The sequence below is a fragment of the Ceratotherium simum genome, chromosome 8, assembly GCF_057802395.1.
Source record: "Ceratotherium simum simum isolate JZ-2026a chromosome 8, ASM5780239v1, whole genome shotgun sequence".
NCBI lineage: Eukaryota > Metazoa > Chordata > Mammalia > Perissodactyla > Rhinocerotidae > Ceratotherium > Ceratotherium simum.
Window position 1 is genome coordinate 59,285,429 of NC_141907.1, and position 18,856 is coordinate 59,304,284.

Sequence of the window (18,856 nt, forward strand, 5' to 3'; positions counted from 1 at the left end):
ATGCTTCAGTTCTGATAAAGACATCTTACAAGCAGTTACAGAGAAAAACTATATTTTAAAAAGAACTTCAGATACTATGCAAGAAACAACAGAAAAATGACTAATTTTTTTTCCAACCTTATTTGGAATGAGCTGCAGACAATTCTCAATCAACTGGGACTGAGGGGAAGAAGTGGATGGTGGAACCATAAACAGGTAAAACAAAACTAACCTTGGTGAGTAAGTGTAGCACCCGCCATATTTTGTTTTTGCTACCTCCCTCCCTCTCCTCTCTGTCATTCTCCTTTCCCAAAGATCCACAACAACGCTCAGTCTCAGACTGAGTTCTATCCCTTCCCTATCTCCTCCTTGTCAATCTTATGTCCTAGGAGACCTCACCAGAAATAGAGGAAAGAGAGAGGGTCCATGGATCCTTGGAAGTAGTAGAGATGTTATCCACCAGCTCAGTTCTATATCCAGCTTCTAATTAAAGCCTGCAAGCCCCAACCTCAGATGCCCCATTTGGAAAGCAGGGTGGGGCTACAAGCAAAGAAGAGAGGGAAGAGTAGTTAAATGTAGCCCCATCTCAAAGCTCCTCTGGCCAGCTGGGACTCAGTAGTAAAACACAGCCAGTTCCAGGTTCAAAAGTATTTGTGAGAAGAGGAGAGAGCCACCCAATCAGCTGGCCCTAAAGCGGCTGCCCCAAGGCTTATTAATTCCTCTCCTCCCAATGCAGATCAGCCTCTGCCTAATTACCCAACAACTAGAGAAGTAAGGGGCCTCAGCTGTGCTTCCTAACCACCCTTACTCTGAAAATCTGTTAACACCAGATAATCATGGAGTGTATTTTCACATTTAACTTAATTTTTAGTTACTTATGTATCTAAGCATTATTTTAACCATGTTTTTAAAGGAAATTATTCCAAAAGATCTCACACAACCGTGGCCACTCTGAAAGAGAAGCAAAGGAAACAACACCAGGGCCAGGACTAGGGTAAGGCAATCAAAGCCCTGGGTGCAAAATTTAAGGAAGTATTCACTCACGAAGTTGTGTAAGTGAAGATTCAGCCATTGAGATAAGAGTGCCTCCTTAAATTTTGTACCCAGCCTTGCAAGAGCTTTTTCTTGATGCCTCAGGGTCAAGAATTTATCACTTATTTTATGATACACAAACATGGCACAGCTGCAGATGGTATAAACATTGAACTGAATGGCTATGCAGACATAAAATTATATGAAATTTCCTTTTTAAAAAGCTTCCTCAGTTTATTTATAGCCATTTGTCTGTCATAAAGGAGGAGTTTGAAAAATGTCTGACCCTGTGGCTGTCTTTTTAGAATCTAGAATCTAGACCATTAACTAGTTGAAGACCAAGCATCTCTCCAGACAACTGTCTTGCCCTTCCAAAAGGGGGTATTTTTCTGTATTATCAATATTTTCAGGTTAGTTGACATCATTTAAAATATCATATGCCCCTTCTGTACAAATACAGGTAGGTGTTCTCAACTTCAATCAGCTCTTCCTTCTAACTTTATTAAAGGTGTTGATGACACTCTAAAATTGTTCTTTTGAATTCAAACTCCCTCCACACCACTTTTTATTTTCCTTCTCACATCTCCTGCTTTGTCTTCAATTTTTCTCTTTTCTTCATGGCATCACAAGAAATAGCATTAAGTACCTTCTTGTTAACAGTATCATTCTGGCTACTTTTATTGTGCTTATTTTTAAACTTAGAGCCTGAATTCTTCTGGATTCAATAGGATTCTTTAGTGTGAACCAGGCAAAAATTCTGACATGCAAAACCATTTGAAAGTATCGTGCATATAAAAATTACTGTTTCTGATAAAACAAATGGATCAATTAAGAGTCGTTTTTCACTGACAATATTTATAATATTAAGTCTATATTTTTAAAGTTTAGTATTAAAATTTTAAACTTTTGATACTTTAAACACTTTTATTTAACAGATAATTACATACTATATACTATTACTACGTTTTAATTTTACATTTTATTTTAATTAAAAAACATATTATATAAAGTAATTGTCATTTCATGTGTTTAAAAGCTTTGTTTTAAAAAAACATTTTATACTGTACCTTTGTAACAAGCTAATGTAAGGGCACTCTCTTTAAATTCATTGGAATGCGTATTAATGCCAGCCCCATTTTCTAGCAGCAATCTGGCTACTTCCACATGTCCAGCACTTCCAGCTTCCATAAGAGGGGTATGACCATTCTCATTATGGTCCTCAATACTAGCACCGGATTCCAAGAGCACCTTTACAACATCTACATAGCCTCCAGCACAAGCATATGTAAGTGCTGTATTGCCTATTTTAATAAAAAAACAAAAAAACAAAAAGACATTAACATAAAATACCAAAATAAAAGTCTAATTTAACATTAAGAAGAAAACTGAAATGGGAGACTATAATTTTAATCAATTTAGATAATCTATTTATACACACACATATATCTATATAATTCCTTTCCTCATTGGATTTCATCTTACTGAAATCAACTCTGTATTCTTTCCATTTAAAATCAGGGTCAAATACACATGAAAACTCAGATACACGTACCACAACTGTAGACTTACTCAAGAACTGAGCAATTCTGAAACTAACTTTTCAGATGAGAAAAAAGTTATGTTCATTCTAACTTGAATCAGAGAAATGTGTCACACAAGCTTATTTTTTTTGGATTGTAATTATTCATCATATATAGATACACCTCATACCATTCCTTTTAATCATACATATTTTGTTTCCACTACAACTTCAAACATCAGTTAACTGATCCAAGTTCAAGTAATTTCAAAAACATTCCTTCTTAATGATAAAAATCTCTCATGTTACAGGAAAAAAAAAAATATTCTGGGTGAAACAAGGATTTCTAAAATCCCTTCAAACCAGAACCTGTAGACCTTAAAGATCATTTAAAATATTTAATAAATTTTAAAATATTAGATGAAGGAAATGCATAAAATATATTTTCATATAACTGCAGAGCTTTTATACAAATCCATCTATGCCCAAGTTTGAAAGAAAAAAAAATCAGTTTACACTTAAGTTATGTCTCTTGTGGACAGAGTGTTTTCATATAATACTTTCTTTTTCTAAGTAGTTCATATACTTTCTTTTTTTGTCACACCAAAATTCAGCAACAGTAGGCAATGATAGACTTGCCTTTTGTTCCATATCCTTCTTGTTCTCCCTATCTTCCCTTCCTTTCTGCCCCCTAAAACATGAAACCTGGGTTTGAGAACTGTAGCCCACATCTCTTCATTTCCAAGAGGGTGGTCCTTCTAACTGGGCCAGTGTTTAATCTAAAAGAACCATAAAAGGCCAAGTAATCAAAGGCCCTCATACACACAAACAGGAGAAATTTCATTCAAAATATCTACTATGTATTTTAAACCTAATGTACAGACTCATGCAAACGTGCAGCACTTAAAATAAGAGAATTGCAAAAGCGTGACTAATGATCCCTTTCATGGGAAATAATTATTACCAAAGGGTGTTAATATTTAACAAAACTGAAAAAGAAATATGCATAACCTGTTGAAGACTGTGCATTGACATCGGCTTTATGAGCTAGCAGCAACTTCACAATTTTGACATGTCCTCCATTAGCAGCAGCCATTAAAGGTGTAATGTCACCTTTGATTCCCCTATCTTCCACATTTGCATGCATTGCCAACAAAACCTTATGAAAAAAATGTTTAAAGGATATTAGAAAATGACATTTTCATCAAAAAATTTTGAACATACATTTATGTTAACATCTACCTATTCATACTATAGTAAAAGAGCCAATAAACACAAAATGTATCTAACAAAACTATTTGTTGAAATGAGCTTAATGGTTGAGTTTATTTCCTGACTAAGAAGGCCTGATTAAAGAAACAAAATAAAAAACCCATAAGCTTTATTCTTATAATACAAACCTGTGCAAGCTCATAGTATCCAGCAGAACAAGCCAAACAAAGGAGGCTCTCCCCTTCCTCGGTGTGTTCATTTACACTTCGCCCTTCAATGAGTAACTTTCGCACAGCATTTACATCTCCTTCTGAACAGGCTTCTGCCAAACTGCGGCTATTAGGTGAAGAATATTATAATATCAGAATACAAGAATACAAAAAATTGTACAGCGTAAGTATTGGTTTTTGAGTTCAATCTGAAAGTCGTGCTTTTTAAATAAGAATGATTATTTCAACATGATCCATAACAAAAAGAAAACTGAAAATGACTCAGTTCACTGAGCTTTTTAACCTACATATAAAAGTCACTAACAAAATTATTAACATCACAAAATGTTTTCAGTTATGCAATTGAAAGATACAGTCCAATTTACTGTAAGTGGAAAAAAAGAACATTTTAAAATAAAATTTTACAGAAAATCACATGAACAAAATACAGGTTATAATTATGCTTCTTTTTCTTCGGTCACTAGAAAATTTTTACAAAATTTAATAAAAAAGTATTTAATAAAACAGGTAAAACCTGTACTAATTATAAAGGCCTGAGTCCTTCCATCAAGTAAAGGGAAATCACAAAGGAAAGTTGTGAGCATGTAATTTTGACTACATGAATAACTGACAAGAAAGAGTGTTTTTTCGAAGTATTTATTTATGCCATCATGTTTTGGAAGTCTGAAAAATATCCAAGCAAGGCAAAGGCTGGATTCTAGCAAAAGGAATGGAAAAAGTGGAGCATCAGTAAATTAGACTGAGAGTAAAGTGTTTTCCCTATAAACCTCCCCAAAAATTCCAACTATGGACATTTCTCAAGATTCTCTCACTTTTGGAGACAATTCATTTTAAAAAAACCCACTAAACTCAGGGCTATTAATTAGTAGTCTCTATATTTCAAAAATAACTCAATTCTTTTATTATCCTCTCGAAACATGGCCCTGTCACTTTAGGCACTAACGGTACCATGGATAACCTCTTTCCTATACCTCTATTACTACTACTACCCAAACTCAAGAACATCATCTCAAGCCCAGATTATGGCAAAGTCTCCTGAGCAGTCTCTCTGCTTTTACCCTTGCTCTCCACTTCAGGCTTATTTCAATGAGGCAGCCAGAGAGATCTTGTTTAAAGGAAAGTAGATCATGTCACTCCTTTGCTAAGAATCCTCTGCTGACCTCTAATCTCACTCACAGTAAAAGCTAAAATCCTTATCTGTCTAGTGGTAGGATCTCACACTTCTCCTTTTTACCTCTGGTTTCATCACCTACTCTTCTCACACTTACTCTTCCCATTGGCTTTCATGCTTTTCATCAAAAATGCTAATTAAGCTCCAACTCCAAGACATATGCATTTGCTGTCCCTCTGCCAAGACAGCTCCTCTCTCATACACAGCTTACTCCCTTACCTATTTCAGGTCTTATTATTAAAAAGCCACCTTTTAAGTGAGGATTTCCCTGACCACTCTACTAAAAATGCAACGTGACCTCCAACCCCAAACAGTGCCCTAGCACTTCCCCATTCAGTTTTTTCCCCATAGTTCTTATCATTGTGTGCCATACTACGTATTTTACCTACTTATTAACTGCACTGTCCCCTTACGGAAGTCAAAGTCTTGAGCAGCACTTAATAAGCTTGTCTCTTAATTTCCCATTTTATAGGACACTGACAGTCCCTAGACCCAGGGTTCTCTATCACCTTTAAGAAAGTTTAGGACAAATCCTTCCCACAAGGCATTTCCTATTTAACAACATACCTTTTCTCTCTTTCAAGTGGTCTCTCATTCTCTCTTTCCCCCTCAGGCACACACCCCACTTTACTTTCCCATTTGGACTTTCATTCAATTACCATATGTATATGCTAGCTTTAAAATAATCTTACAAGAACTGCTCCAGCAACAGCTGAACTTGAGAACTTGTGAGCAAAGAGTATGTTAAATCTGGCACACGGCACCACATTGAACTAATGTAAAATCTGGCACACAGCACTCACTGCACTCCACTATATATCTCAAGCTTTGCTGAATAAATATGACTGTCACAAACATGCTCTACTGTTTTGCCTATAATTTTCAATGCCAAAGAATCTATGACATTTTATTTTTCTATTCTATTTCCTGCTTAAATTAGCTTTAATACACTCTTCAAGGTGTTTTTAATTTTCTCTCTTGCCAATCTCTGCAGGCATCACATTAAGAACTATCTGGGGGCCAGCCCCATGGTCTGTTAGTTACGGTCAGCGTGCTCTGCTTTGGCGGCCTGGGTTCAGTTCCCAGGCGTGGACCTACACCACTCTTCAGCAGCCATGCTGTGGTGGCAACACACATACAAAACAGAGGAAGACTGGCACAGATATCAGCTCAGAGCAAATGTACCTCAAGCAAAAAGGGGAAGAGTGGCAACGGATGTTAACTCATGGCGAACCTTCTTCAGCAAAAAAAAGAAATATCTGGAGAATATCAATAATATTGTAGGCTAGTAAAACTGAATGTTAACTAAGGAATAGAACCTGAGAGTAACTAAAGAAGGAGAGTCAATCTATGAGAAGAATGGTAAAATAAATTAATAAAAACACAAAAACCTAGACAAATGAAGATACAATACAGAGCCAAGGGAAACAGCAAACTGATACTCTTATTAATACTATATAATATAACCTCTCTTTCACACTTTTAAAAGATGTTGCATTAAAACACTATTATTTAAAGACCATTCTTGGGGCTGGCCCGGTGGCGCAAGCGGTTAAGTGTGCGCGCTCCGCTGCGGCAGCCCGGCGTTTGCAAGTTCAGATCCCGGGCACGCACCGACGCACCACTTGTCAAGCCATGCTGTGGTGGCGTCCCATAGAAAGTGGAGGAAGATGGGACATGGATGTTAGCCCAGGGCCAGTCTTCCTCAGCAAGAAAAAAGAGGAGGATTGGCAGATGTTAGCTCAGGGCCGATCTCCCTCACAAAAAAAAAAATAAAATAAAGACCATTCTTAAATGCTATTATTTTATTCTCTAAACCCATCCATATATAAAAGAATATTCCTATTTTCTTAACTGTTTAAAGGCAACTGCTAAAATAAATCAAATGACTTCTTTTTAGAGGAAAGAAAGAAGCCTCTGAAGAATGAAAAAAGTAACACGTATTAATGATTCTTTCCCAGCTGCTTTCTTGGAGTTTAGATCAATTTTTCACTATACTATCCATGATTGTTTTTATATATTAGGTAGTGTGATTTTTATTGCATAGCATCATCAGAAAAACTTAAAAGGCAAAAGTCACAAAATATTTACTGAGCCCTCACTAACTGTAAAGTATTACACAAAAGGCATTGTAGGACATAAAAAATAAAGTCCCTGGGACTCACATTCAAGTTATGGGAACTAGATCTATGACATTTTTTGAATATTCATTAAACTAATAAACAAAAACCTTGCCCTTTAAAATGGCCAGAACTTTGCACATGAACTGGAAAATGGTATAACTAATTAGAAAGCATTTACTTCTTTGACACTAAAACATTAAAAGAAAACAAAATCTAAGTAAGCAAAAGGTCTTGTATAACCTATTGGGTAAGAAGTCAGCCTTGCAGTCAGACACTGGTGTCCCAGCTTTGCCACTTGTCACCTATTTGACCTTAAGTTACTCCCTTCTCTTGAGCTTTTCATGAGTAAAATGGGAGTAAAAACAAAACCCACGCCTAAGGCTTTTTGTGAGTATAAAGGAGTTAGCACATGTAAAGTGGTCAGTATAGTGCCAAGCACAAAATAAACGCTCAGTAAATGTCAGCTATCTTTATTATTTTTAAGAAAATGTTTTTATATTGATCACGGTGAAAATGTACTTACTTGTCCGACTGCCCTGCATTTGCTGTGCTTTCAGCTCTCATACGGGTAAGTGCAGCAGCAGCTTCATCCAACGCACAACTAACAGACGATGTCAACCTCCGGAGCACTTCAGGATCTGCAAAGGCTTTACCATCAGCCGTGGATAATTTGCCTATTCCTATTAAATTATTTTCACACCAATATGGATACACCCAAAAGGAGAAACAAAAGCAAAATTCAAGTTACTTAATTCTACATATGTTAACAAACAACCTCCAAATGGTACAATGGACATATAGATTGTCTGCCCCAAATCTTTTGGGAAATCACTCTTCTCCAATTCTCTAATAATCTTATTCCTTCCATGTGGTCCATAAGTACCTGACCCTGTGCCTCTCTGGTGCCAGAAATGGGTCTTTGGCCTATGCTGGGACAATTAGGAGTCCTCACTCAGACTTTTGCCATTGGTTTGGAAGATGAATCTATGTTCAAAGGTTGCTAAATTGCTAAGATGTGAGTCATGAGCTATTTGGCCACTTTTATCACCACAAAGAGAAAAAAACTTTCCAAAATAAGTCAACATAGAGGAGAGCAGAACAGAGAAACACAAAGGAGACACAGTTCTGATAAAGTTATTTTTGACTCATTGACACCAGTAGTGCCAGAAGCCAGCACCATTCCTACACTTGTGGTAAACGACTTTTGTTTAAGAACGTTAAATTGGGCTGTCACTTGTGACCAAAAATGACGTAATAAAACATTATATGCTATATAAAAGATAATCTATATATGACTATCTATTTATTTCAAATTATGACTAAACTTATTACACATACTCAAAAATCATACCTAAAAGCACCATATCTAAAAAACATTCAGAACAGCAAGAGAAAAAAAAATTTTCAAAAGCAGAAATGGTTAGTAACCATCCACAACAAACATAACTTGTTGCTTTTCCAGATATCACTATAAGCAAGCTTATCTCTAACCTTTATTATTCTAACCTAGTGGTGCTTAATCCAGGCTGCTCATCAGTGTAGCTTTTCAAATATATATCTATAACTGCTGAGCTCTCCTATATCTAAAGATGTAATTCCAGTAAGTAGGAAGTGGGGCCTAGGCATCTACTACATATTTTAATAGGTCTAAGGAGATTCTAATGCACAGCCAGGATTAAGAACCTTTGCTCCAACTTGAAGATAAACATCTAACGTTATGATGGATATTACAGAACTCTTCTACTCAAAATGCGGTCCATGGACTAGAAGCATTGCTATCATTTGGGAGAAATGCAGAATCTCAGGCTCCAAGATATACTGATCCAAAACCTGAATTTTTAAAAAAGATCCCCAAGGGGCTGGCCCGGTGGCGCAGTGGGTAAGTTTGTGCACTCTGCTTCAGCGGCCCACGGTTTGCGGGTTTGGATTCCAGGCGTGGACCTACACACTGCTCATCAAGCCATGCTGTGGCAGCGTCCCACATACAAAATAGAGGAAGACTGGCACAGATGTTAGCTCAATGACAATCCTCCTCAAGCAAAAAGACAAAGATTGGCAACAAATGCTAGCTCAAGGCCAATCTTCCTCACCAAAAAAAAAAAGATCCCCAAGTGATTCAGATGCACATTAAAGTTTAAGAAATACTACTATAGGTTTTAAAACAAACTATTTAACTAAGACATAGACCAAAAAGACCACTTAAATGGTAATAATAAACATATCTGGGCAGATTTCTTATAATGGTGGAAAGACTCAACAATATCATGTAAGTTTGTGTTTAAAGTTTATAAAAGAAAAGTTTATACCTGTTTGCTTTTCTTTCTCAAAAATCCAAGATATCAAATATTACATCCTATGGAACCAAAAATAAATCTGCAAGAAGCCTTTATGATTTTAGCTATTAACAAATGTTCAGAGCAGTCAAATCTAGTACCTGCTATAATCAAGATGTGCAAAGGATAAAAGAATATCAGTCTTGGTCTAATAAGACTGATACCTATTATATAAATTGTGTCACTAATAACAGCCAACCGTAGTCTGAATCTGCTATAGTAGTACTTATTCAATAAGATATTCATGGTTAGTTAAGTATCCTAAGGCTCTATGGAGACCAAGATCACAGATATATTTTCACATGAGAGAATTAACTCCAAGTTTTTAGCCAACCCAGATTGGCTATATAACAACTATTTGTCAGTGACAGCAACAGTACTAGACAAGAGGATACATCTGGATCATTAGAAAGTAATCACTGCTTTGAAAAGAAAGAACACCAAAAACAAAATATTCTATATAAAATTTTTATGAACTCATATCTTCATACTAAAGATAACTATTTAAGTAAAGATAACTAGGAAGTAACCTAAGATACAAATGGTAACCTTCCAAATGAATAAATAGTGACTGAAAATTAATTTATTCTAGCTACTCTGGATTATGATGATCCTTTTTTTCTTTTTTTTTTTTGTGAGGAATGTCGGCCCTGAGCTAACATCCGCCATTTCTCCTCTTTTTGCTGAGGAAGACTGGCCCTGTGCTAACATTCATGCCCATCTTCCTCCACTTTATATGGGACGCCACCACAGCATGGCTTGCCAAGAGGTGCGTCGGTGCGCACCTGGGATCCGGGCCAGCGAACCCCTGGGCTGCAGCAGCGGAGTGCACACACTTAACCACTTGTGCCACAGGGCTGGCCCCAATGGTGATCCTTTTTTACTGGTCTTATCCAATTGCTAGATATTAATCAGTGAAGATCAAAAAACAGAAAAGATATGTGATAAGATTATTCTCTCGAAATTCCAACATTTAATCAACTGAACAACAGAACCCCATAACTTCAGAGAGAAGATGCATTAAAAGATTAACGAGATAGATGTTTTTAAGATAATTTTTCTCCTTTTTCCTCTAAGAGCTTACTCAAGGGAGAACTAAAATACAACAGGAAATTTATCTTTGATAAAACTAGGAGAAATTTCTAAATCTTAACTAATATTTATGAAGACAAAGTAAATAGGAGATGTAACTGACCTGGGAAAACAGAATAAATGGAAATGCAGATATCAAAAAGAAAGAAGGTGGGGCCGGCCTGGTGGCACAGTGGTTAAGTGTGCGCACTCCGCTGCGGCGGCCCAGGGTTCCCAGGTTCGGACCCCAGGCGTGCAGCAACGCACCACTTGTCAAGCCATGCTGTGGCGGTGTCTCATATAAAGTAGAGGAAGACGGGCACAGATGTTAGCCCAGGGCCAATCTTCCTCAAGAAAAAAGGGGAGGATTGGCTTCGGATGTTAGCTCAGGGCTAGTCCTCCTTACAAAAAAAAAAAAAAGAAACAAGGTGATCGGCCCAAAAGGACAGAGATATTATAGGTACCAGCTACAGGGTGAGGCTTGGGTCGGAAAACAGAGAGACGGACTGAACTCCTGTGAAGAGCAGTCAGACACTTAAGACTCTATCCCCAAACTGTACAGCCAGGTGTTTATTCTCTCAAGAAACCAAACCAGAAAGGTCCTGGAGTAGGAGACATCAGATATACAGGAGGAGATGAGATACTAAATCAAAAATGAGGATTAAATGAACATATGCATGATAAACAATGAGATCCTCAGCCCCCTTCCCATTCTCAGCTCCCAAAATGCGGGCAGCCAGGTTTATTATTCATCAGTCAAAAGCTGGGCAGATGAATCTCTCAAGAAATTGAACAGATACAGAAAAAAGACTTAAAGATATTGACATTTGGGGGGGTTCTCAAAGAAATGGAAGGGTCTCTGTCCGATCACTATGTACTAGGAATTCTAAAATGTTCCCAAGATTAATTACCCACCTCTGGTGTACACACTCTTACACAATCCTTGCAACTGCAAATTTGATATTTTATACTCATGATTAGGTTATATTATATGGCACAGTTGACCAAACGATAGGGAGATTATCGAGTGGGCCTAACCATATCACATGAGCCCAGGAAGAGCAAAGAGATTTCTTTGGCTGACTGGAGAAAAGGAAGGCAGAGATTCAAAGCATGAATAGGGCTCCATGTGCTGTGCTGGTGTGAAGATGGAGGGAGCCATATGTCAAAGAATGTGGGCAACCTCAAGGAGGTGAGAGCAGCCCCAGCTGACAGTCCATAAGGAAATCAGTATCTCAGTCCTACAACTCCTAGGAATTGAATTCTACCAACAACAATAAACTTGGAAGTGGATTTTCTTCTATAGCTTACAGATGAGAACTCAGGTCAGCTGACACCTTGATTTCAGCCCATGAGACTCTGAGCAAAAGAATCTAGCCACACTGTGTGCCCAGATGTCTTGTCTATAGCAATTAAGAGAGAGTAAATGGGTGTTGTGTTACCCTGCTATGTTTATGGTGAACTGTTATGTTGCAATAGGAAACTAATTATATTATATATGTAATATATATATAATACTTGATAGGAAAACCCACCAGTTGACAAAACATGCATGCATAGCTTCCAATTTAGCTTTTTAAGCCTTTGCTATTGACTACAAACAAAACCCAGGGTTGACCAGACATTTGAAGAAAATCTTAAATGTGAAAGACAGCCAAAAATATTCAAAATGACAGCAAAAATTTTAAAATGCCAAAAATTCTAATGCTTTGGAGAAGTAGGAGTAGGGAAAAGTAGCAGAGATAGAAGACCATCATAAATAAGTGTGGTGTTAAATTTCTGAACTGCAACTTAGGAGACAATGGAGCACTAACTTCAAAAGTTTGAAAGAAAGTGATTTTTATTTTATTTTATTTTTTTTTGAAAGTGATTTTTAAACTAGAATTCTATGGGCCGGCCCAGTGGCTTAGCGGTTAAGTGTGCACGCTCCGCTGCTGGTGGCCTGGGTTCGGATCCCGGGCGCGCACTGACACATGCTGAGGCTGTGTCCCACATACAGCAACTAGAAGGATGTGCAGCTATGACATACAACTATCTACTGGGGCTTTGGGGGGAAAATAAATAAATAAATAAAATTATTAAAAAAAAAAGCAAATAAATAAACTAGAATTCTATACCTAGTCAAACTATCAAGTATGAGGACAGTATGAAAGGTATTTTCAGCTAAGGTCTCAAAAACTTTTACCCCTCAAGCATCCTTTCTTAAGACGCCTAAACCATAATCAATCTCAGTATCGCAAAAAGAGAAACAACCAGAGTACCTATGTGATACATAAGGAAATATATACACTATGAATGACTATTCTTGCCAAAAACAAAATGAACCTGAATCCAGTCAAATATCTAGATCTGATTTCTGATTTACAGGAAATACAACACACAGAGGTACAACTGGCAAAATCCATAAAGTGGGACAAATAACTCAATTTCTTCAATAAATAAGTAGGAAAAAAAAGGGAGGAACTATTATGATTAAAGGACACTTGAGAAAAGTAATTAACATCAAAAATATGTAAAACTTGTTTGAATCCTAATCCAAACAAATAAACTGTAAAAAAGACCATTATAAAACAAGTGGGTTTGGCGATATTAAAGAATTACTATTTTTTTTTTCTTTAGATACACAATGGTATTTCGGTTATATTTCTTTTATAAAAGTTCTTAATTAGAGATACATACTGAAGTATTTAAATATGAAATGATATGAGGCTTAGATTTGCTTTAAATTAACATGGGGAGTGGGGAGTCAGCAGGGTGGTAATGAGTAAAGATGAAACAAGAATGTCCATACATTGATGGCTGTTGAAACTGAATAATGGATATGCCGAGGGTTCATTATGCTATTCTCTTGGGGTTTGAATGTGCAATTTTTCAACTTAAAAAAGGAAGGAAATAAAGGAGAGAGGGAGAGGAGAAGTGAGAAAGAGAAAGAAGAAGGAAGGGAGGGAGAAGGGAGGGTAGCTTGTTAGCTACTGTAAAGAAAATAGAAAAAATGGGAATAAATCCAGAAATAAGAAAAATGAAGCAACTATTAGTAATCTATGAAAAGGAACTCTACCTCCAAAAGTAGCTCCTTTTAGCTGAAATCTACTTTCATGTAGCATCTTTGAACCTGGTTCTGCCTCTTGGGGCCAGAGAAAACAAATACCCTTCTTGTATTCAATCTGAGTCTTCTCATCTTCAGGAGAAACATTCCCTGCTCCTCTTACGACACGTTTTCATATCATTTCACAATCTTCATTTCACTCACATAAACTTCTAGAGAAACATCAAATTTCTGGGAAATGCTAAATTATATCTCAACTATTCTGTACAAATAGTTTTGTCCCCTCAAGTTAGGACCTTGTATGTGCCTCTACCATGTTTTCATCTGTATTTCATCAAAATCTCTTTAATGATCCATTCTAGAATTTTACCCAGGAGAGAAATCAAACTTAACTACGAGTCCTTCAAATATTTAGATGCTGTGTTAAACGATATTTATTGAAAGGATTACCAAACAGCAGGTCAGTTTTATGCTATAACAAAGTAGCAGTTTACATGCATTGCATGTACAATATATAGTACATTGGCGTGCTCAAACCATGAACAATTAATGTTCACAGCATATTTATTTCTACTTTAGAAAAGTTAAAATATATGGTTATTAAAAATGATCATAGAGATTTAGTTACTATTTCCTTACATTTAGGGCACATTATATATAGATGGTGCTAAATCTTTGATTATGGAGATAATCTCTAATTAAAATACTGTTCTTAGGGGGATAATATAATGATGATCCACTTTATAAAAATATAATGATGATTGGGGCCGGCCCGGTGGCGCAGGCGGTTGGGTGCGCGCGCTCCGCTGCGGCGGCCCGGGGTTCGCTGGTTCGGATCCCGGGCGCGCACCGACGCACTGCTTTAGCAGGCCATGCTGTGGCGGCGTCCCATATAAAGTGGAGGAGGATGGGCACGGATGTTAGCCCAGGGCCGTCTTCCTCGGCAAAAAAAGAGGAGGATTGGCGGATGTTAGCACAGGGCTGATCTCCTCACAAAAAAAAAAAAAAAAAAAAATATAATGATGATTCACTTTGTAAGGTTTCAAGAGACATTCTACGACAAAAAAGTGGGGTAACTACATACAGTTGATTCTCATTATTCATGGTAGTTATGTTCTGTAAAGTCACTGTAAACACTGAATTAATGAATACTGAGTCATTGCTTCTACAGGAAATATAGGGTTAGGTTCCCACAAGACTCTGGTCACAGCATCTGCATTAACTAATCAATACACAAGCTTGTTTTATGTGTGTTTTTGTTTCAAGACAACCTTATTTAACACATAGTTGATTCACTAACGTTGAATTCATGGCCAATAGCACTATAACTCAAGCCTGAAAGAAAGCTTATCTAACACGTATTTTCTGCATGAGGCACATCGCAGTGTTCTCACATTTAAGAACACTAGATAGTACTTCAGCATAACACTTTGGGGCCATTTTAGACAGTGAAATCGCCAACAAAAGGCACAAAAATGTGAAAAATGTGGCACTAAGTAGATTGTGAAAAGAACACTTGTTTACAGTATGAAAGCTGAAACAAGAAGGCAGAGTATCACCTTATTTCATCTTAGCAGGGAACATGTGTGTGGGACAACTCAAATTTTTTACAATTCTGTGAATTTCTATGAAAGACTGTAAAAGTGCTGGGAGTACTCATTTGGGGGTACAAATACATTTTATCAATTAGGCAAATTCACAAATATGGAATTTGGGACTAATGAAAATTGACTATATAAGAAGTCCCTCTTTATAAGGTTGACAGCAACATGTACATTTTATTACTCTGGTAATGAAAATATACTTTAATGAAATGTTCCACATAATTCTCTAGAAAGTAATCCATTAACCTTTACGCATAGTATTATACTAAATATCTAAGATCGTACATTTATAAAAACAGGAGTTTTTATTAGATTTATGTGTAACTTTGAAAAATTAGGTAGACGTATTACATATGTAGAGTTTGCAGACTTACCTGCAGCTTCTAGTAAAGCTTCCAGTCTAGCTTGTGTTTCTGGATCTACTGTCCTGAGGTCTGCACCATCAGCAGTACCTGACAAGAGCAACTTGGAAGCCGTTTCCAGCATTGGATTTTCCAAATCATCCTGATCCAAAATGAAGGACTCCACCTAGAAAACAAATACAAAATAGGAAGGAAGGGAGGAATGAAAGGAGAAAGGGAAAGTGGGAAGAGAAACAGAAGAAAAAGGAAGAGGAGAGAAAAAAATATTTTAACATAAATATCAATGATAAATACAATGCAATTTTAAATAAATTCAATGTGATATATAAGGCCATTGTTTAACTAAAGGAGAAAATAACATTTGTAGAAGAATTTAAGAATGTATTATTCATATGCAGCCTAATATTTTTTTCTGAAATCATATGTATTCTTTTCCATTTTAATTTGGTGGGGTAAGGGCAAGTTATGAGGTTAATGCGTAGACTGTGAAAACTTTAACTTTGGTAGAGGACCTAAATCAGCTGTTCTTAAACATTTTGCTCTCAGGACCCCTTTATACACTTATAAAGTACTGTGTTCCCAAGGACTTCATGTAAGGGTTATATTTATTAATATTTACCATATTAGAAATTAAACTACAGTATCAAAAAAATCACATTCATTAATATCACCACTGGTTTCATCAAAAAAGCTTTTAAGTATTGGAAAGCTGTCAAGCCCAGGCAATTACAATTTCCAAAATTCTACTTTGTGCTTGAAAGCTTAATTTTATCACTGGCAACAAATACTGCCAATTGTTTTCCTTAAAATGTGATAGGCTCACTTCGATCTTTTCTGAGAACGTTTGCCAAAGACCCAAGTTTGATAAGTATAGTGTGTCCATCAGTTATATTTTCCAGCAAAAATGGCATTTCACGGAAAAAGAAATGGCTAATTCACCTCGCATCTCAAAAAAAAAGGGGTTTTCCTTCAAACGCCATACTTTCGTATGCAGCAATGCTTTATGTGGACTCCCTGTTCTGTCACACACAGTACATTAAAAGGATGTATTCAAAAGTGGAGATTTCAAGAAATTAATATTTACTGTTTCATTAAGATTATTCTTAAGGTGAAACCGCTTTTTATTTTTTTTAACTCTCAGTACATGGCAGTGAAGAATACAATACTAGTACAATTTGATACCATGGCTTTGATTAAGGGGCCAGCAGTTTAACCTACCATTGCTTTTGCATTACCAGTACAGATGTCAACACAATAAACGAGGAAAATGACATCTTAATATTGTGATGAAAACAGTTTTGACCTCGTGGACGTCCTGAAATGGTCTCTGGGACCCTGAGGTGTCTGAAGACCATACACTAATAACCACTAATATAGTAACATATATCAGATTCAATTAAAAGTTATTTAAAGAATTAGAAAATAGAAAGCTCCTAAGACATAGGGAAAAGTTTTGTTTTAACATCCCTTATCATAGTGCTATTTACAAATAGGTACTAAGATATAGTCTTTTCTGTTTGCTGATAAAAAGTTGATAATTATTATATAAAATATCACTATTTAACTTGATCAGGGGAAATTTATTTCACAAATCTAAAGTATTTCTAACACTGTAATAACTAAAATAGATATAAAAGTAATTATAACCTAGAACACAACTACACTCATGCATAGTATCTGGATGTCAGAATAAGAAAACAACTTTAAGGAATAAATTCTTAACCATTACAACACCAGAAACTCTGTATTTTTACATTTTCGAAAGTCACCTATCTAGTAACTAGGCAAAAGTGCTATACTTAATCAACACATATTTAATACCCAATGTCAAATTTGGGGGGGAAATAATATGTTTCTCTCCAAATTTCCAATAAACTAACACAGTTTAACGTGAAATAACATTTCAGATTTCTAATACTTCAAATGCAAATAGACACGGAATACTTTGAAGATAATCTATGTAAATTGTTGAAAAATTTCAGAAAATTTGGCAGTATATTAACTATAACCCATCAATAACAACTGTGAAGATGGCAGGGAGTTAAGGAAAAAAAACAAGAATATTTTTTTAAATTTTATTTTTAAAGGCAGTAGCGAAAGCATAAGTACTATACTTTAGGAAGTAGACTTTTGGGCATGGTTTTGCCACAGCAAGCTGTGATTCAAAATTACAGCATGGTAAAAACTATGTCTTCCTATCTTCAACCATACAGAAAATGAGTCTTTCTAAAGAAAAAGGTGCTTCCCAATGAAATTTTCTCTTAAAATATCTACAATTTTTCAACCCAATGGGATGTAAGAAGGAAAACAAAGAAAATAAACATGAAAAAATGAACATACTAATAATTAAATAATATTTTAGATTAAAGTTTTAGAAAACAAAAGATCTCAAAGAACAGTGCATACTTAAGTGCCAAATCAAAAGTACAGATCAGAAGTACTAAAACTGTTTGAAGGAGACACTGCATGCAGAAAGAATATGAAAGGATTTTGACCAAAATAACTAATTTGCATAAAAGAAGAAAAGGAATGTGGCACTGGTAGAAAAGTATAAAATTTCTATATGCAAGAACAAAGGTTTTACTATAGGGAAAGTCAGAAAGTTAGAAGTTAGACATAGAAGGTATTAAATTTCAATAAAAAGTGATTTTCTGACACAAAGTCCCCTATGCCATGTTGTATCTTAACTAAACTTGGTGAAAATTTACGAAGAAAAATGGATCTCAATCTCTTCATGAGGGATACAAAGTGGAGAAATACGTTTTCTTATTGACTTCAAACTTCTCCACATAAGTTCTTATGTTGATTTTTAAGTCCACTATTCTTACTATGTGAAAAACTTGAAAACTTTTTCAAAAAACCGTAAATTCAAATGACTTTCGAAATTCTACACGTAGATTTAAAAAAAAAAATGTATAAGGATGTAAGAAAAGAATACAAATGGATATCTATTATATCCTCCCCCACCCCCAGTTTAAGATTAATGAAGAAACTAATTTCAAGGACACTGTTAGGATCTAAAGACCTAGGTACCATTACTGCTTCAGGTGCTACCTGGGAGACCTAAGCAAGTGTCTCCGGCATCTCTAGACCCTTATTCTGCATAATTTTTTCATAAATTTATCACACATGACTTTTTTTTTTTTTTTTTTTGGTGAGGAAGACCAGCCCTGA

General features: G+C 35.9%; 1 protein-coding gene across 7 annotated transcripts in view; it reads right to left on the reverse strand.

Moving 5' to 3' along the window:
• The window catches only part of ANKRD17 (ankyrin repeat domain 17), a 163,055-nt gene that overhangs the window by 74,194 nt on the left and 70,005 nt on the right, over positions 1-18,856 (reverse strand). For all 7 annotated transcript variants that reach the window (XM_087434424.1, XM_014787970.2, XM_004419161.3 and 4 more), the window contains exons 2-6: positions 15,695-15,848; positions 7,790-7,946; positions 3,931-4,078; positions 3,542-3,689; positions 2,079-2,312 (exon numbers count right to left, since the gene is read on the reverse strand). In XM_087434424.1, coding sequence (XP_087290550.1) covers positions 2,079-2,312; positions 3,542-3,689; positions 3,931-4,078; positions 7,790-7,946; positions 15,695-15,848 — 841 coding nt within the window. The remainder of the gene's footprint in view (positions 1-2,078; positions 2,313-3,541; positions 3,690-3,930; positions 4,079-7,789; positions 7,947-15,694; positions 15,849-18,856) is intronic.